The 21,053-nt window shown below is 38.8% G+C and overlaps 1 protein-coding gene across 4 annotated transcripts in view; it reads right to left on the reverse strand.

Annotated features, from left to right (window-relative positions):
- The window catches only part of DNAJB6 (DnaJ heat shock protein family (Hsp40) member B6), a 66,839-nt gene extending 47,199 nt beyond the window's left edge, over positions 1 to 19,640 (reverse strand). Inside the window, exons 1-5 of one of the 4 annotated variants that reach the window (XM_081971503.1) lie at positions 18,998 to 19,640; positions 9,474 to 9,563; positions 8,450 to 8,559; positions 6,388 to 6,444; positions 5,627 to 5,737 (exon numbers count right to left, since the gene is read on the reverse strand). In XM_081971503.1, coding sequence (XP_081827629.1) covers positions 5,627 to 5,737; positions 6,388 to 6,444; positions 8,450 to 8,559; positions 9,474 to 9,538 — 343 coding nt within the window. In that variant the 5' untranslated portion in view covers positions 9,539 to 9,563; positions 18,998 to 19,640. The remainder of the gene's footprint in view (positions 1 to 5,626; positions 5,738 to 6,387; positions 6,445 to 8,449; positions 8,560 to 9,473; positions 9,564 to 18,997) is intronic. The other 3 variants (XM_081971501.1, XM_081971502.1, XM_081971504.1) reach the window with 3 other exon arrangements.
- Positions 19,641 to 21,053: the final 1,413 nt, after the last annotated feature.

Consider the following 21,053-nt stretch of genomic DNA (forward strand, 5'->3'; position numbering starts at 1 on the left):
AGGTCACTTGTGTACCCATGAACTATATTATATTACTGCTCACTATTATGGATCTATAAATAGCCATTTTTTTCTGAGTTACCTGGTGTTTATTTTGTCAATTCAGGTTTTGTTTCTACTATGAATATGATTTCAGAGTGTCTAAAATATTCCTAGGGAAACTTAGGAGTTTAAATAATTCTACAAACGTAGAATCACATTTACTTGTATGCAATTAATTTCATCTGTATTTTGTATCTAAGAATCCAGAAACTCAAGTTACACTGCCCAGTTTTTCTATAATGAAATCCCTTAATAAGCTATGTTGATTTAAAACTGTATATGCAGCCAAGTAATTTTCTCCAAATTGATAATCTCTAGATTTACTAAGAAAATATTCCCCATTTAAAATCTTTGATAACGAACCAAACCAAAAAGAAGTTATTAAGTTATTCAGATTGTTTATACACTTTTAATTTTTTCCATCAATACTTAAAAGGAAATATACATTGTCGCCATCTGCACCCATTACAAGTTTCACTCAACTACATTCAGACATGAAGATGCTTCTAAAGTGCCATGTGAATCTTTGCCGATCTTTAATACATAAAGTTTCTGCTGAATAGAACTCAATGGTTTTAGAATGCTTACACAAAGCTTCATTTATTTGTTTGCTCAATCTCTATAGCCACCTATCACAGTCAACGACTTAGTTACAGTAGCCAGCATTTTGTTTTATACTGTAGTTTCATTTTGTATTTCAATATTATGAAAATGTGATATATGAACATGTTAAAGAGCCAATTATGCTCTTTGGAGAATTAAATAACTTTTATTTATTACCCAATTATTGTATTTTTGCACTATAAGGTGCTCTGCACCATAAGATGCACCTAGCTTTTGGGGTGTAAAACAAGAAAAAAAATCTGCCTCTGCCTCCCAGCATGCATCGATATTCATCTGGTTAGCATCCTTGCAGCAAACATCCTGGTCAGCTTCAGCACGCTATTGCAGCCTGATTTAGCAGAAGTAGCTGATTGGCAGTTGGATTGGTCTCCCAGAATATCAGCTGTTTTAGGTTGCGGGGATCGCAACTGCCTATAGCCACCTCCGCACGTCCTGTTTTTGGCCTCTGCACACCGCATTTTCAGCCTCTGCACATCCCACTTTTAGCCGGTTCCAGGTGGTCGAGATCCCCGCCTGGAATGGGCTGAAAATGGGATGCACGCAGGCCAAAAACAGCCCGAGGGTGGGGGCTGGCAGGTGGACAAGGCTTCAGCAACATTCGCTCTATAAGACACACAGACATTTCCACCCACTTTGGGAGTGTGTCTTATAGACTGAGAAATACAGTAATTAAGGGAAGACTATTCTGTTTCTCCAGTAGATCTATTTTTCCTTTGCACGAAATGCAAGACTATAAAGATGTCTGTTAGCATCCAAACTTGGTAAGGGTTAAAATTTTATTTTCTGACAGCTTGTAACAACAAAGCTATTTGTATCATTAATAGATTTATTCTGTTTTATTAACTTTTTTGAACAAAAAATTACAGGAGTTTTTTGGGGAAAATGAAATATGTAGATTTCTGGTACATCTACACAAGGCAGCTAATTTAATATTCAGGGTGTTCTTGTTTTTTTAAAAAAAAAAAGCTTAGAAATACACTTGTAGTTGAACTTCAAATTTGTACACTTTTTTCTCTCTCATTTTAAAATGACTAGTTACAACAATACCATACTCATAAAACACACCTTTGGGTTCTGCTAATTAGTATTCATCAAAGTGACTCTAAAAGCTTTCAAAGCTACTAAAAATTTGTGATGTTAAAATTGCATTTAAATTTAGCTCGTTAGCACAATTGTTTTGACTTTTTTTATACCAAGCAAGCATCCTTTAGAGAAGCGAAGAGACATTTCAGATAGCTTAAAATGGAATTTATTAATATAAAGCCTTTTGTTTAGTAAATTTCCTCCAAATCTGATCCTATACTTATTTCTTCTTCCAACTCCTCCAGAGTTATACTGCTAGGCTCTTCTACCCAATCTTCTGACACTAAACTCACTTCCTCCTCTAAGGACTCGTCTACTCCTTCAGAAAAGTCCTCTTCCTCCACTAGCACATCGTCCAGCTCAAAAGATCCTTCATATTCTTCAAATGCCTCAACAGAATCTTCACCATACTCTTCATATAGCTCTTCCTCCAGCTCCTCTGCCATTTCTCCTATCGACTCATAACTATACTCCTCCAAGAGTTCCTCTATAGACCTTTCTTCTGATCCTTCATTAGAATCCTCTGGCAGCCAACTGATAAGCAATGAGTAGGAATCTAAGAAAAGTACCAATTGCAGTTAAGTAATTATATAAAAGACATTGGCCATTGAATAATGCAAGTTCCCAAGTATATTCTTAAAAATGTAAACTTCCCATGAATTTAAATACATTACTTTGAGAAGGTTAGCAGGATAATACTTTCAGATTCATCAACGAATAAAAGTTATACAACGAAAGACCAAGCTCAGTTTTAAAGCTACATAATCTGAAATGTTTGTTCTTTAAGAAAGAAGGAAGAAGAATGGCAGTTAAATATTTCTGTCTATTCTCTGAAGATATGAGCATTGCCACACATCACTGTTTAAGAGTTCTTGTGTAACCTGATTCATTTTCATACTCAAAATGTAATACTAATTTTAAATATTAAACTACGTATTAAATTCAGATTTATCACCAAAAAATACCCTTGGCTTTTTGGATATCCTCAAAACTCATTTTCTAATACCAGGATATCAACTATTGAACAAATGGAATATATAGACAATTTTATTATGTACAGTTATTAATTAAGTTAAAGCAACTCTTTAAACATATTCATTTCCGTGTTTATTCATTTTTTACACAGGAAATGAATTCTGGGGGAGTAATTTTTCCACAAAATAGATCCATGCCACTGAAAAGAAGGAAAAGAACTTCATGTTTGTTATATTTAGGATTCAAACGGGGGGAAAATTCACCTTCCTAAGCAATCCCAAAATAGAACAAATATTCAAGCAGTATGTTTCAGCCAAGATCAAAAGATGTAAATAAAATTAACAGAAATGCACAATCTTGTTCAACCCAAGAGCTTCGTCCATCTGGGCTCCCCATAGGTAGGGCTGGAAGGATGACTAATTTTAACTAAAATTATTGTTTCTTAAATATTTCATAATTAAAAATACATGTAAATAAATAATAGATGAGGGTCAAGCCATAGGTTAAGCTTATTACGTGCACTAATAAACAATATTGGTTGAGCAACATCTGGAGGACTATATCGTTTGTTCTAAAGATGAGGCAAATTATTCAAATTATCTGGAATGAAAATAGATTTTTAAGGCCAAAAGCTATAGCTTGATTTGGACAACGAAACAAATCCAGCAGCCAAACTATTTTATTTTTTAATTTTATTCATTTATTGATTTAAATCCCACTTTTATTTTTTTATAAATAACTTAAGGAAGTAAACATATCCTTCCTCCTCTTATTTTCCCTGAATATCTGGCCACAGAAACAACCAGGTTGCTATATTTTATATCATCTGAATTTTTAAAATTGTCTTCACATTCAGTCTACTGCAATCTAAGACTTGCAATCTTAAGCAATAAAAGGCATTTCTATCAAAAAGAATTAAATTTTCAATAAGTCTTAGGTTCACAGCTATTTCAATATCAGAGACAAGAGATTTCATAGAGAATAAGTGCCTTAAAGAGCAGCTCAGACAAATCTACCTAAGCTTCATGACCTCTAGCCTCATAACTTAATCTCTTTGATTTTAACTGTTAACTTTGCTCACTCCAAAACAAACTTCTTATTTTTAAGTTCTACAGCCTCTCTGCAATTATTAGGTGAAAAGGAGAGGTACAGTTATGTTCCCAGCTCTCAGGGCTGACTCCCACACATTAAAACAAATTATCATACAACCAAGTAAACATATATATATTTTGCCTAGAAGGACAAAAGTCAAACTATACAAACCTATCCTGACTAGGCAACACAGAAAATCAGTTGATCATAGCTACAATTGAAAAAGACTCAGAAAAAAATCTGCAGTTGCACTCTGTAGCTCCAGTGTATTATCCATTACAGCAAACAAGTTTTTTCTATACCAACCCCAAATCAGAAAGTCCACTTCAATTTTCTGAAAAGAACATTCTCCACTTCATTTAAGCATTCAACTTTTCCAAAGTCTACATAGCAAAATTATATCTGCTGGATTTTAATAGCAAGGTAAGGGGGGGGGGGGGTGTTCCGCAAACAGCAAGTATCCTCCAATCTCCAAGCAGCATTTTGATGTCTTCACATAGCATAGAATGAGAAATCCATTGATCAAGATTAATTGATATTCTGGACAGATATGTCTCCAACAAAATGACGCCATTTCATTCAATTGTGAACTGCAGTGCTTAACTGTTACAATGTCTTGCTTTAGTTGAGAAATTTAGTAGTTACTGGGAAATGTTTGTTTGTTTCTTTGTTTATTAGATTTATATTCCACCCTTCTCCCAAAGGACTCAGGGCAGCGTACAACATTAAAAAAAACACAAATTACAAAAGTTAAAAAGGAAATTAAATAAAGTATCCAAAACCAAACCCAATTAATATTAACAATAAAATTTTAAAAATTAGATTAAAATTAACAATTAAATTAATCATTTATTTTATTCTGTTCAGGCCAGGCCGGCTTGCTGGAAAAGCCAACTTTTTTTCTTTAGTGTTCATGTCTATAACCCACTAAATCCAAAATTATTCAAATCATCCTGTTTGGTTGAAGAAAAAATGCTTTCTGCATCTTGATTAAAAGCAACTGTACAATTGTGACATTTCTGGTACTTTTATACTGTGGTTCTTGGTTAAAAAATGTTAAGCATATCACAACATATAAAGGTGTTTTTCTTTTTCTTTTTACAACTCTGTATTCCTTGCTTCACCTATGTGGAGTTCACAGCAGATATTTTCTCTTTGTGTCCTGGTGGAGAAATATCTGTCACTGCCTAGAACTGAACTCTCAACCTTCCAAGTGGGAGGCAAGTGTCTTCACCATTTGACTACTGAACCGATATACAGGAGAATGTAGGATGTGATTTACAATTCATTTCAAACTGAGTAAAAAAGTTGAACTCATTCTAATTTTGTCTAATTGGAAAGCATTATAACTTGCATCTAAAATGTTAAACTATATCTATACAACTATAAAAGATTAGAGCTATTAAGTAATGAAACACCCTGCCTCCTGAAGTTATGGCTGCAATTTTTAAGAAAAATAGGATAACTATTTATTCAAGATGGTATGTGATTTCCTATCCTGGGTATTGAGACTAGAAGACCTCCAAGGTCCTTTTTAGCATTGTGATACTATGAATTAATCAATTTCAAAGACACCATCAAAAGAAATTAATTCTGAAATATTTGAAAGGATTATACAGATATAGACCACGGCTTATTGCACAAATCTTCAATACTCCAAACTATCCAAACAAAGAAACCAAATCAGATTTTGAACATATTGAGAGTATCTTTTTGGCAACATACAAGGAAAACCAGAGGATTAGAAGCAGCAATTATGACAATTCTTAAAAGTAGGGGGAAAGTGAAAATTTAATTTAAAAGTACTCACCAAAGAAATCAAAAGAAAATGGGTCTCTTCCACCAAAGAAGTCCCTAAAGACATCCTCAGGATTCCGGAATGTAAAACCATATTCAAATGGATTGTCAAAATGGACTCCACCTATAAAGAGTATTTAATATTACATTTTTCAAAATATTAAAACATTCGTTATATAATTTAACAAGAGAACTATTTTAATAACGAATTGTTGTAATAATTGTATTTCTTGAATTTGTGTTGTTTTATTAAGCTCCGCATAGCATGTGATCTCTTGCTGGATTAGAGATAGGATGTAAAGATTTGAATTAGATGTAGCCACAGTTGGGAGTAGACTACTGAAAACAATGAGGCTTTTGACATATTTATCAGAATTCCTATTTCTAAGCCAGAATCCAGATTTAAATTTCCAATATCCTACTCAAATCAGTACACACACCTATTAATATCCATTGACAAACATTTCCTATTTTAAATTAATTTTTATTGAAGAATTTTTACACATAAATACATTTTTTAAAAAGGATAAATAAAGACAGAAGAGGAAGAAAAAGAAAAAAAGATACAAAGAAGAGATTCCAATTTTTTACTGCAATTATTTTAGCAGTTATTTTATTTTATCCTCTCTCTTTCCATATTTTTTATCCCCTCTTTCCATATTTATTTTATTTTATCCTCTCTCTTTCCATCTCCTTTTTAATTATTAAAGCTATAAGTAATTTCACATACATTTACATTAAAAAAAATAGAAGCAATATTAAATCCTTACATACCTCCACCTGGATTTAACCCTTCTTTTCCATATTTGTCATAGATATCACGCTTTTTAGCTGCAAAAAAAGGAGGTAGTTAAACTGCAAATATAAAACAAAGACAAACTATTCTGAAGATCTCATATTTATTTTATTTTATGGATTCCCCTCTAAATATCTCCCAATATTAACAATCCTATTCAGCAAAATTCCCTGACTTTTAAAAGACCAGATTGAATATACAAAAGAAAAAGAGAAGACAGACCAGCCACTTCGTTGAGTACTTCTTTTAAATTAATCTCTGGTGTTTGCCATAAGTCTGAAGATTGAAAAAACTTTAGGGAATGCATTACAATTTCATTCATAAAGGCACCATCAATATAATTCTTAAGTAGGATGAAATATGTGACAAAATATACATCTTTTTCTGAATAAATAATGTGATTCTGGGTTATGCAAAATACTATTCCTTCTTAAATTCAGTCAAAATTTAGCAAAATGTTCAATATGACTGACTGAGGAAGGGTTTCCTAAATCTTGCAACCACACACTATCAGTTGTTCAGGACCTATAGATTTCTTATATGACAAATTTCCTAAATCTTTTATCATCACACTTTTCTTTAATGTATTGTTTGAACTTACAATATTGGCAATTATGACCAGACCTTGACATTCTGGCTGACACAGCGCCCTGCATTCCCATGCTCACCATTTGCAATCTTCCCTATTGTTTTCCTACGAGCAAAGTCAATGGGGAAGACCGCAGGAAGTCAGAAGTCATGGTCACGAGGTGCTTGCTTAACAACCTGCAGTGATTTGTTTAATAGTAACTTGAACTGCCAAAATTTCCACATAGAAATGGCATAGTCACATACATCACAAAGTTTATGACTATGTTGCTTAGTGATAGAAATTCTAGTCCCAATTACTATCACTAATTAAGGACTACTTGCAATCTTAATTTATATATCTCCTGTAAATGAATACAAATGATATGAAAAGGATACAATGAAACTTTGGGAATGATAGATTTATTTCAACAATGTACAACCAAGAGGTTCTTAACACCTTTTCTTGCTCTCTTCGCATCTGCGCAAAGGAGATTATACTTTGGGAAAACCTAACATATGATAAATAACAGAATATTTGCTAAAATTCTCAACTGACATATTGGTGGAAGGGGAGAGTGCAATTAGATCAAGTTGCTCATCTTGGCCTAATTTATATAATTTACATTACAAGTAGTTCTTTACTTACAACTACAATTGAGCCCAAAATTTCTATTGTTAAATGAGACATTTGTTAAGTGATTTTTGTCCCATTTTACGGCCTTACTTGCCACAGTTAAGTGAATCACTGTGGTTGATAAGTTAGTAACCAAGTTGTTAAGTGAACCTGGCTTCCCCTTTGACTTTGGTTATCAGGTTGCGAAAGGTGACCTTGGGACACTGCAAAAGTCGTAAATATGAACCAGAGATTGTATTCTATTTTCTTCACTACCGGTTCAGTAGCGGGAATGCACACATCTGTTTATGTTTATGCATGTGCAGAAGGTTCTTGATGACATCAGGTTGGGTGGGCGGAGCCTCACATCAGCACTACTGGTTCGCCTGAACAAGTGCGAACCGCCAGCACCTCTAATATGAACTAGTTACCAAGAATTTTAATTTTAATCATATGATCATGGGGATTCTGCAAAGGTCATAACTGTGAAAAATGATCATGTCATATTTTTCAGTACCACTGTAACTTGGAACTGTCACTAAACAAACTGCTGTAAATCAAGGACTACCTGTGTTTAAATACAAATTAGATAAATATAAATTATCTTTCCCTTAAATACTCCACTTATTCCCCCTTAACAGCACCTTCTTTTCCTTCCCTCTCCACAGCAGCTGTGTACAATTATCCAGTGCAGCATATCTTTTATTTTTTCAAGGACAGTCTAGAGGAGGAGAACATTTCCACCCAGTCCAGTCTTGGAGAATTTCTTTGACATTCTGAGACCAAATATATATGCAATAGTTTAAGGCATATTCTAACTTCCACACTGATGTGGAAGTCTTTTATATTTTACTCACTATCTGACAGCACTTCATAAGCTTCAGCAACTTGCTTGAATTGTCTCTCAGCTTCCTCTTTATTATCTGGATTTTTGTCAGGGTGCCATTTTAATGCAAGTTTACGGTATCTGAAATCAAAACCAAAGATACTTTATTTAAGAACATCACTGCATTAAAAAATAACAAAAGAGCAAGCCAGCCTGATGAACTAAGAATTTTTAACATCTTAAACATCTATAGAAATACTAATGGCAAATGATAATTTCCTAAGGCATGATCAATATAATAATTTGCCCCAATGGATTACTTAAACTTGAGAGATTTATCTTGACACATTGGAGCACTTTGCAAGGATTAAACCATCTGGATAGGCTGTACTGCAAGACACAAAAGGGCACAATAGAAAGAAACAGGGAGAAAACGCAGTAGAGAAAATTAACGGGGGTTCTAAATTCTATAAACAGAATATAGGAAAAAGTACTGAGCCTTAATTATTAAATTGTTTAATTAAAATGTCATCCATACTCTGCAGTTCTAAATAGGATACCAAGTGCCATAATAATTATACTATTAACTATTTACTGGATTCTATCCTGATAATTTTATAGATCTACTACTGAAATGTAGGAAGGAATGATTAGAAATCAGTATTACCCACCTAGTTTTTAAATTTATCAGCTGATCAATAAACTTGTCACAATTCTAGGGAATATTTTTTGTAAGATCGGTGTTTATACTTGATATAAGTTCCTGACATATGATTTTTTTTCTGCAGCTATATTTGCTTGAACGTTTTAAAATACTTCTGCTTTAAACAATCTTTTGTGACTAATAAATATCTGGCTGAGTGACCAACCATAATTTCAACTATAAGATTTGATTCTAGGTAAACATATAAATAAACACCCAAGTGATAGTAAAGGAAACAAAGGAAAACTGTTTATAGGCAGCCTGTTTTATGTGATTTAAAGCCTCCCTCAAAAAAACGGCTAATGCAAGGAATACAATATAACTTGCCACAGCTTTAAAAATGAGTACTTACGCTTTTTTAATGTCTTCTTGAGAGGCATGTTTATGCACTCCTAGAACTTCATAATAATCCACCATGTTTTATTGTGTTTGGGTAAGAATCCTGTAAAACCAAGATTTCATTTCAATATACAAACATAAATTTCCCTTAAAAGGTATGATGCACCCTATAAAAATATGGATTGTTAAATGTCTGACCCAAAATATCATTATAGGAAAAGAGCTTTGTAATCAGTTCCTGGTGGGCCCTGGCCCGGTTCCAAACCACCACCCAGTTATTGAGAACTCCAGGTCTAGATGACCAAACAAAAAATTAGCAAATTTTTGAAAAACAAAACTGCTTTTAATAAAAAATTTAATCGGGTAACTTTTGACAAAAATTGAGAAGGCTCAACCAGACAAACATTTTAAAATCATCTGAAATATTTTTTATTTAATCAAAACTATGAAGATTTTCATATCAGAAAAGGAGCACTTTTAGAAAAAAATAAAACTAACCCATCATATTCTTCTGAAAGGAATATTACGAAAGAAAGAGGCCCTTCTACTGTATCTTCCAACTATATTGCCATGTTAAGTTTCATCCAAACTATAACACTGTAGTAATTATATCCTAATTTTTTATATCCTCGTCAAACCTTCCACTTTTTATAACATTGTCAAAAGGCTTCCAACAATAATTGTTAGATTAGAACACTCAGTTTTAAACAAAGAATAGGATAACCCAATAAAATGTAATCTAAATTACAACAAAATTAGAATGTCTAAGCTAGGAATAGCAGAAGAAAAGTAACAAAAAGAATTCAATATTTTATTAGGTTGATAAACCATTATTCATGAAAAAAATATTGTTATTCTGCAGAACCAAATTTTCCTCTGAATACAATAATCTCTTCCTCTACTGTAGAAGAGTATTAATAATTTTCAATCTTCCTTGTATACCAAACACAAATTCAAATAATCTGATTAATGTCTCCACCCACATGAATCATACCCTCATAAAAGAAAACTGAAACAGAATTATGTCATTTTCAGGGAAATATGATAAGTACATACTATATTTCCCTGAAAATAGGACCCAGTCTTACATTTTGGGGGTCTCCAAAATAAGCATGACGACTTATTTACGGGGATATACAATATCAGAGTGATCAGCCCACCCGGGCGTCCCATCCCCCCAGACACGAACAAGAGGCTGTGAGTGCACAGGGGCCGATGGTGTCCGGTAGGAGCTGCAGGGAACTCTGGGGCTGCCCAGCCAGCACAGCACTGATGAGTTGATTACCTGTCCAAGCAGCAAAGGCGTGTAGGGGAAGCACGTGATCCGGACGCACTACAGAGGAAAGCCGAGTCAGTGGGCAGAAACCTTTGGCCAGCTGTGGCTCATCTTCACGCAGTGTCACCAACAGCAGGCAGAGGTACAGGGAGGGAAACAAGCAATCCTGATGCACCGTGTGGGTCACAGGAAAGCCGAGAGATGTGAAGAAAAGCCTCCTAGGGCTGGCTGGCCGGCCACCCACCACACCCCAGCTCACGTGAGTCCCGCACAGCATGTCAGGATCACCTGCCTTCTCCCCCACACAGCTGCCTCAGTCTGCTGCCAGTGCACAAAAAGCCTCCCGTGTCCAGCTGCCTGCTCCAACCCACTATCGGCTTTCCCACAGCCTGCATGTCCAGATAGCCAGCCGGCTATTGGTGGGAAGGCATGTGTGTTGGATCATATGCCTCCCGTCTCTGCCTCCTGCTTGGACAGGTAATCAACTTACTTGCACTGCACGGGCTGCAACTGCTGCCGGACACTATCAGACCTCGCGCCTCCAATGCTGGCCACCCCGAACACACACACGGACGGCTGACAACTGTAACTGTGGCTTATTTGAGGGTATGGCTTATATTAGGAGCATGCTAAAAATCAGGCTAGGTCTTATTTTCTGGGTAGGTCGTACTTTTGGGAAAACATGGTAGTTAGTAGCAAGTATTTTTTTAATCAAGCAGTTTTAGCTAGACTCTTGGCAAGCAGAGATACAAATTCAGATGCCTGCAAGCTTCCATAATGAGTGAACACGTTTTATACTACGTCCTATTTGTAAAACTATGTTTAACGTCTACATATTTTAGCCATGTAATAATACCAGTATTATCAGTTTTGATAAAAGCTACACTGCAATGATATACGATGGAGATAGTTATAAAATCATTCATGTAAGGATGCACTTTCGCTACCTCAAAGCGTGCTGTCACGTTTCAAATGTTTTGCGTGCTGAGATGGGAACTTCTGGGGGCCGTGATTTTGTGCGACTTCAGGCACCCATCCACTTGCAGAGAATGGGGCCCTAAAGTCCTGCAAGAGCACAGCACCCAGAAGCTTCGGGTTTCTGTGCAAAAAGTGTTTGCAAGCTGAAGAGAAGCTTGAATGACCACAATTTCGCTGCCCCAAAGCCTTCCGTTGACATGCAAACATTTTTCCACATCGAGATGGAAGCTTTTGGGGGAGACTCACCTAGGTTTCCGTCCCAGCAGGCAGCCTTGGTGAGTCCAAGGAGCCAAGCAGAGCATGCTCGTCCTGCTCTCCTCTGCTCTCACTGCTTTGTTTTGGAGTGCCGGGACTAGGCAAAGAAACCATGACAGAGAAGCTGGAGAGGAGACAGTTCGCTAGATCTTCGCAAGGTGAGTCTCCACAGGCCCAGTGCCTGTGAAAACCTGGCGCTGCAGCATGAGCAAGGAAGCAATTGTGGGGAGCATGAGGTATCTCAGTGGGTCAGGGGAGGCCTTGGGTGATCTTAAGGTGGCCTGTTTCATCAATAGTCCCCCCCCCCACAATGGCCTTCCCCACCCTAAGATACCTCATGTACTTAATGCCCTGTGCATTTGATTAGTGAATGGGTGGGTGAAAGCAGGGAGTTAAGTTCATTTTATGTGATTCACTCCAACACATCCTAGGGTTACAAATGTAATTTGCAGGCTCCATTACATTTGTAACTCGAGAACTATTTGTATAGAAAGAAAAGAGAAGGGGAGTAAAAGAAAAATAAACTGACCTAATCAAAAATAATTCTGGGAAAAGGACTATCAAACAGGCTTCTTTCCCAGACGGCCAAAGGAAATTAGGTGTGCACACCGAATGTATGGCCTGAAAGCAACCCCGCCTTTTGTGAGGATTAATCCCTGCAGTTTTCTCTGCAAGTTTTTCAGAAATGGCTTGCCACTGCCTCCTTCCTAGGGTTGTGACACATTCTTAAAGCTTATAATCATCACTACCAAATCATATCACTACCAAATGTTGTGGCCAATTTGCAGCTTGATTTTGGTTATGCAGAAAGGCAACCAAAAACTTAAAATGTGTGGACAATCCTGTAATACCCCTAATTACTGGGGGGGGGGGGGAGTGTCTTCCCACATTTAGGCAATATTTCTGTGAGACAAATATCAGCTGGACAATTTGCTGTTACTTTGCTGTCAGACACCAGAACCCCACCTTCCCTCATGTCTTCTAGCAAGTGCAGAAGGCAAAAACTTAACAGTATTTTTCGGAGTATAAGACACTCTGGAGTATAAGATGCACATTAGTTTTGGGGGAGGAAAACAAGAAAAAAAATTCTGCCTCTGCCTACTAGCATCCATTAGTATTCATCTGGCTAGCATCCTTGCAAACAGACTGATCAGCTCAGCATGTTATTGCAGCCTGAATCACCACGAGCAGCTGATTGGCGGTTGAATCGGCCTCCTGGAATACCGCCAATCAGTTATTAAAGGCTGCAAGGATCGCCACCACCTATCACCACTTCCGCGCGTTGCGATTTTGGCCTCCAAGCATCGTGTTTTTGGCCGGTTCCAGGCCATCCCTGCCACCTGGAACTGGCTGAAAATGAGGCATGTGGAGGCTGAAAACACGATGCTCAGAGGCGGTGATGTCCTGTGGTGATCCCCACAGCTGGAACGGGTATAAAATGGAGTGTGCAGAGGCTGAAATCGCAACATGTAGAGGCAAAGAACAGCCGAAGGGTGGCAGCCAGTGGGTGGGTGGTACTTTGGAAACATTCGCTATATAAGATGCAAAGACATTTCCACCCACTTTTAGGGAGGGAAGTGTGTCTTATACTCTGAAAAATACAGCATTTCATTTGCATAAAGATTAGGATAGGAAAACAGCAGGAATATGTCCCAGTGGCTCCAACATGCTACAATCTATCATAAAAGAGAGAAAAGATGTTCAAATCCAGGGGTGTCAAACTGGATTTCTTCAAGGGCTGGATCAGCACTGTAGTTCTCTGTGAGCCGGGAACGGAGCAGGGATAGACGGAACGGACGTCTGTTGCAGCACTTTGCCGACCAAAATGGGGCGTGTGGAGGCTCCGCGCGGCCAGTTTTTGGCGTTCCCGGCCTCCAGCAGCACTCTGCCAAAAACGGGCCTCACAGGGGCCTCCATGCAGCCCATTTTTGGCCAGCAGAGTGCTGCAGGAGGACGTGGAAGCCATAAACACTGCCCTGCAGCCCGTTTTGGCCGGCAGAGGCACTGCGGGCCGGTCCTATGATATTTCCAGGTCAGTCCTATGGGCCAGATTTAAGCACCCTGCAGATCGGATCCAGCCCATGGGCCTTGAGTTTGACACCCCTGTTCAAATTTCTTCTTCCTTTACTCAGAAGAGAAGTGCAAGAATGGTTCATAAAAAACAAAAAAACAAAACTACAGGAATATTGTGATTTATCCTAACGCATCCATTCACAATCTAATTCTTTATGAAATAACTAGTAACTATATAAAATACAGATATCCAAGTCAAACTTGACATTTGATTACATTAGGAACATGGCATGTAGTTTTCTTGACAGCAATATGAAATTAATTTTTAAGCTTCTGGCATTATTTTCAATATCTAAATCTAGCTTGCAGATCTAGTATTATTATTTCTTTAAGCAAGCATGAATATCGGAATAGATAACTGATATAATTATATCAATATAAATCACTAACAAATAGCAGGTGCAACCCAGATTTTTTTTAGCTCAGCCAGGCTTAATTAGGTAACAACTTATATCAAGTAATGTACCCATTTAAAACATTGTAAATATTGATGTGCTCAATAGTATTTATCTTGGCTCAATGCATAAGTAAACATTCTTCTGATATTACAGAATTACATCTTGGAAACGATACTAAAGACAGCATAAATACGTTTTTCTAATTACAACACTGTCTTCTGAAAGATGTGAACAGCTGATTTCAATGAAACTAGATAGGCAGTCGGGTTTCACTGAAATCAGCTGTTCACAAACACCTTTCAATAATGATTACATATTAGGAGCCATTGCTAATTAAGATAATGTATTAAATATGTCCCTAGTATTATATCAGAAGTTGGCAGTTTAGTGCTCCAGAGCTGATGAGTATAACTTATAGCAACAGACTTGGGAGAGCAAAAAGTAAGGTACTTTGTTTCTTCTAAAATAAGTGTGTATGTGTTTGTGTGTTCTGTTGTTAGAAAGAAGCCTAAAGACTATATGACAAATAAAAGGGGAAGAGCCAGGAAATAGAAGGAATGGCTATTTAAAAGGCAAAATGATGGTAAAAAAGGGCTATGGGACAATATACTACACAAAATATCTTTGGACATCTGGAAGGACGATATACTAAAAAATAGTAGCAGCTGAAGGCAAAGAAGCAACACAGCAATGCAGATGACTATTGCACAAATTGTTATTTACTTCTATTTCATCAAAATAAGACATGATTCATTGTTTCAAAAGTTACCTTGCCAAAAGCAAAGGAGATATGAGTATAAGGTTGCTTCAGAGCATACAGATTAATAATTATACAAATTTCTAGTTCTGCAAATCTATTTTCCATGGAATATTTGTTTACTATTCGATATAATTTTCAAATAACAGAATTATGAACTGCTGACACTTTCTCTTACATCTTAGATTGAGAAAAGAATATTGTATTGGCTGTGCCCTCCTCTGTACCCTTTTGAAAATTCAATTCGCAAGAGACTAAAATATTTTCTAGAGTAATATGGGAGAAGCAGCTATATATGTCTACTATAAAAGGTAATTTATATATTCTTCAATAAAAAAAGAGTCTGATTGACCTAAGACTCTTTAATTAACAGGAAGAAACTGCAGAATCTGGGATTTCACACTATTTTTCTACCATGAATGCCTTCACTGTGAGATAATTAATATCCATCACAAAGAGTGCATAAAGTCTGTGAACCATGAAGATATTGATAACTGCAAAGAGAAAAGGCCCTCAGAGAAGACCTCTGGACCAATACAGCTTCCAGACAGTCTTCAAGAGCGACCCATAAAATGCACATTGTATTACCCAAAATGAGAGGTGACTAACATGTTTGTAACAAGCATAATTAGAGTGCAAGACAGAGTTGTGCAAAGGCCTGCCTGACCACAAATGTCTTCTACTCTTTGAGCTAGAACTGTGAGCCCAGGAGGTCCCCCCAAAGTGTACACTGGTTCTGAGTTGGGGACTGCAAACCCCTCCAGAAGCAAAGGTGCAAAATCTCCAATTCCAGATACAGATGGGCTAAAATCCCACTGCTAAATGGACTCACTAGGACTGAGTTGAAGCACATTCTTCTCTATGCAGGCCCCTACAGCATCCAGACACACAGAAGAACTTGCCGGGATTATCTGCGTAGCCAGAGGCAAAGTTAGACAACTGAATTATCATCAGCATATTTCATTCCATGTGGACAAAGGACGTCATTCAGCAGCTTTATGAAGATACTAAACAAAGTACTATTTAGAACACTTACTGTCAAGAATTATTAGACTGAATAGAGATGGATGTGAGTTTTTTAAATACACAGGAAGATTTTTTAATACTTACACAGGTAGCCCTCACCTTACAACAGTTCATTTAGTTCAACATTACAGCAGCACTGAAAAAAGTGACTTATTGTTTTTCACACTTATGACTATTGCAGCATCCACATTTATTTATTTATTTATTTATTATTCACACTTATAGACCGCCCCCTCTCCCGGAGAGGACTCGGGGCGGTGTACAGTCACTAAAATACGTTGTAAAATACATACATAAACAATTAAATTAATACTGGTGAAGGAGGTTGTGAGACTGTAATAGAATAATAAATATAATACGTTAAAAGCCTATAAAACCCCAAACCCAATTAAAATAAATAAATCCCGGGAGGTAAAACTAAGAAAGTGCCAGGCCAGCTGATTGAAATAGGTGAGTCTTTAACTTTTGCCGGAAGGAACGGAGGTCGGTGGTAGTTCGAATGTCTGGGGGGAGGTCATTCCAGAGGGTTGGGCCCATCACAGAGAAGGATCTACTCCTAGGTGTCGCCCGCTGGCATTGCCTAGCAGACGGCACCAGGAGGAGCCCCTCCCTGTGTGAGCGGATAGGTCGCAGGGACGTGTGTGGTAGGATGCGATCCTGCAGATAACTAGGTCCTCTGCCATGGAGCGCTTTAAAGATGGTGATCAATACCTTGAAACGCACCCGAAAGGCTACAGGTAGCCAGTGCAGCTCGCGCAGGAGAGGTGTTACGTGGGAGTAACGGGTACTTCCCATATGGTCACATGACCAAAATTTAGATGCTTGAAAACTGACATATATACTTATATGTTTATACTTGCAGTGTCCTGGGGTCATGTGATCCCCTTTTACAACCATCAGACAAGCGAAGTCATTGGGGAAGCCAGATTCACTTAATAAGTGTGTTACTAATTTAACAACTGCAGTGATTCACTTAACTGTGGCAAGAAAGGTCCTAAAATGGGGCAAAATTCACTTAACAAATATTTCACTTAGCAACAAAAAATTTGCCTCAATTGTGATCGTAAGTCAAGAACTATTTTTTTCTTACAGATTTACTAAGAAAATGATAGGGTTAGGTGAAATATGTTATCTATAAAACAAACATCTAGCAGTAAAACTCTTTAAATTCTGTCTACAAAATGTTTCCTCCCCACCTCGAGGAAATTTTAATGGCCAGCTATTCTTTTAATTTCTATCACTGAAATTTTAAAAGACACATTCAATGTAATATTACTTTTAATAATTATATGCATGATGTGTGAAAAATATGATGCAAAATTAGTTCTCATTTCAGCTAAAACCATTTGCTGCTTTGGGGGGGGGGAGCTATCATCAATAGTCCAATTCAGAAGAGACTAAGTGTTATAAAATCATTTCTGGCTGTAAGCCTTATAATAGAAATTTTTACGACAAAGAACAAAAACTAAACCTGGCTAGAGTAAAAAGGACAGAAAGTTCCCCTCCTCCACTTCATTGGGCAATGCACAGAACAGAAACACTGCTATCAGCAATAAATTCCACACACCATCACATTATCTTGTTGCAACAGCATTGAATCCTTGTTGTGCTACTGAGCTCAGCTGCCTGTGCCATACAAACTTTCCATTCACATTACCCCCAAGGTGATTTACTTCATTTAAAAACAAAGCAGTTGAAATAAAAAGTATCTGTTACCCCAAGAATGGATACTATGCATCATTTTCTCTATCTCTACATCTTTCCCTTGAAACAAGACACCCTGGTTGCAGCGCCCTAGTTCCCTCATTTATAAAGGATGATCCTGAAGCAATGTTTCCCAACCTATGCATCTTTTAAGATGAGTGGACTTCAACTCCCAAAATTCTCCAGCAAGCAAATGTTCCAACATTTATTAGTAAGTGGTTATTAATATAATATGATATAATAATGTATATAATTTATTATATAAATGCCAGTATAGCAACCTATGGTGAATTAATTAGAAATATATTATATAAATGAATATATAATATATAAATAATATATTTCTAATTAATTCACCATAGGTTATTATACTGGCATTTTAATTATTCTTCATGGCCATCCTTTGCCAATCGCCCTAATCTTCCAGGCACGTATCCTCCCCCGTCAATCTTGGCACCTTTAAACTTTAATCCCAGAATTTCCCACAACAGGTCGGATGGAGAGCTCCCCACTCGAAGCCCGCCCGTCTTTTAGAGGCACCTTAGTTGAGAAAACTCTGCTCTGGCGGACTCTTCCCACCTTCCCACCTTTTGTGCTTCTATGGAGCCCCCGTTGTTTTCGCCCAGATTTAGCCCCCACTCCACCCCGAGACAAAAGGCGTCTCCGCGGAGAAGGGAATGGAGAGAACGGCAAGAAAAAGGGGAACTGGAGCTCAGGCAGCATCCAAGATGAAGGCCTCCTCAAAGTTTTCCCCACCGAGGGAGCAAGTAGGGAAGAGGGCGAGATGTCATTAATCCACCCCCCCGCAACTCCCCCCCCCGTATTGCAGGCGACCACTCCCCTCCTTTTCCACCGCGCGCGGCGCGCTTTGGCCAATCAGAGGGGAGCACGAGCCAAAGAAAAAAGGGCGGGGTGTGGAGGGGAGCGTAAAACCCGTTGCTGAGGGGGAAACAGCCCCCCCCCAATTTCCCTGTGGTGCCGTCGCCACCCCTTCCATCTCCCCCCCCTCCCGTGCGCGCGTTAAATTTGTGACGACCCGTAACTGTTTTTCCCGCCTTTGGCCGCCTCACCCGCTTGCCCCTCGTTTCCCCCTTAGACAGCCGCACTCCGGTCTCTTCTTCTCTCGTCTGCCTTCCCGCTTTGGTGGTTGTGGTGGTGGCGGCGGCAGCAGCAGCAGCAACAGAAACAGCACGACTTCCACCAGCTTCTGGCAGGGCCGCAAACAGGAAGTGCGTCACGCGCAGGAAGGGGAAGAACCCGCGTCGTTTATTGTTCCGTGCGTTTATAGAGCGAGTAAAAAGAAAAAAAATCTGAAGAGGGGTTATGCGTTTATATACACAGAGAGACTTCCGGGATCATCGTTCCCACCCCTTTTCCGGGGAAACTCCCGAAAAGAGAGAGGCCCAAGGCATCTGTTCCCGGCCTGACACGCCTTTGTAAAGCTCGAGGTGTGCTGCGAGCGGCGTCTCGAAGGTCAATTGAGAAAGGCCTCCTTCGGGCCGGGGACACGTGGATAACAGCCTCCCTTCTTCCAAGGAGGCTTAGGCCTATTAGGAGCGAGGAGGGCCGCTACCTCGCTCTGCCGCTAGGATTCCACGCGCCACAGAAAGGAAGGGCTTAAATTAGAAAGGTGCGCGCCGTTCTGGACCGGAACTTGTTTACTAGCTCTTCCCCGGTCACAGCTGTGAGCAAACCTGGGATTTCTCCCCGGTTTCACTTCCTCCTCGAGATGGCTGGGGAAAACCGAAACAAAGGATCTTGGAGTGGGAGGGGGGGAAAGCAAGAGTGACTTTGGATCCGGAAATTCCCCTGAAATCATGGGCAGAGTCATTCTAACCTGCGCGTCTCTATGTAACCTACTTCCGGGAAAGGGGAGGGAGGCACCCGCTGAGGAATTCCGTCACGACGGCCTCAACGTTCCGGAAGGTTCTAGAATAAGTTGTCCGAATGTTTACGCTCCCCCCACTCCCGCCTCCTCTTGGGAAAAGTTGCTGCGCTTGCCCCCTACTGGCTGTCTCGAAAATAGCATCTTCCTCGGAAAGGATGGTGACAAACCCAGGAGAGGGAGAATATATATATAAATGAATATGTATATATTAAAAAATGAATTTTGTGTGCCTTTTAAGCCCGGATTGACGCGCGACAACTGCCTCGACTAATCCCTGCAGCTTTCTAGGGTTTGCCCTTGCTTCTGTTGGAAGTCTATCTGGGCACAGTTCCAAGGAGGGAGGGACACTGGAAACATGGAGGCTGCTTGGAAATATGTTTAATGATGGACAGGGCCACAAGGATTTGCAGGTAGCTGAACACAGGGAGGGAGGTAGATAGATCCTCTCTTGAGCTCTGCCTTAGAGCTTCCTGTTCCTGTTTAAGAGCAGGTATCCTGTTGGTTGCTGTAGGGGTCATGTGCAAATCCTAGGAGTTTGTCGAAGTCTGGTTGAACTGTGGACTGATGTAATATCCCTAGGTCAGTGATGGCGAACCTTTTCAGCACCAAGTGCCCAAACTAGAACACACATGCATTTGTGAGTGCGCCAGAAACCTGAAGACCAGCTGGCCCATGTGCTTGACTGTTTTGGGGGGCATTTTCCAGTGCCCACAAAGACCAGCTGGCTGGCGCACACCAGAATAGCAGCTGGTGATGGCACGCATGCCCAGAGAGGGCTCTGCATGCCATCTCTGGTACACGTGTCATAAATTCACCATCACGGCCCTAGGTGATTCTGCAATGCGAAATCCCTGGTTAGATGGGTATAGAGGGATAATCCTATCATGTCCTGAGGGCCATCTCTTAATCTTATCACCCTGGAGGCAGGAAGCTGCTTTTCTTTAAAACATGTTTCTCCTTTTCTCATCAAGGGAAACATAATATCCTGCCTTTTTAATATTTCCTAGAATATTTCATTCTTCTAAGAGGGGTCAGTGCTAACTTTCTTCACTTCCTTTGTAGGGTTGAGGGTGGGTGATTGTTTAAGCAGCAGAGGCTGCTTTCTAAAGATGTCCCGGGTATAGTTTGTAGCCTTTTTTCTTCAAAAAATAATATATATATAAAGAGTTGTCATTGGCAAGAAATAGCACTGTGTTGTACTGTTCAACATTGTTGTACTATCCAACTGTCCTACATTC

The sequence above is a fragment of the Natrix helvetica genome (assembly GCF_964273705.1).
Source record: "Natrix helvetica genome assembly, chromosome: Z".
NCBI classification, from domain to species: Eukaryota; Metazoa; Chordata; class Lepidosauria; order Squamata; family Natricidae; genus Natrix; species Natrix helvetica.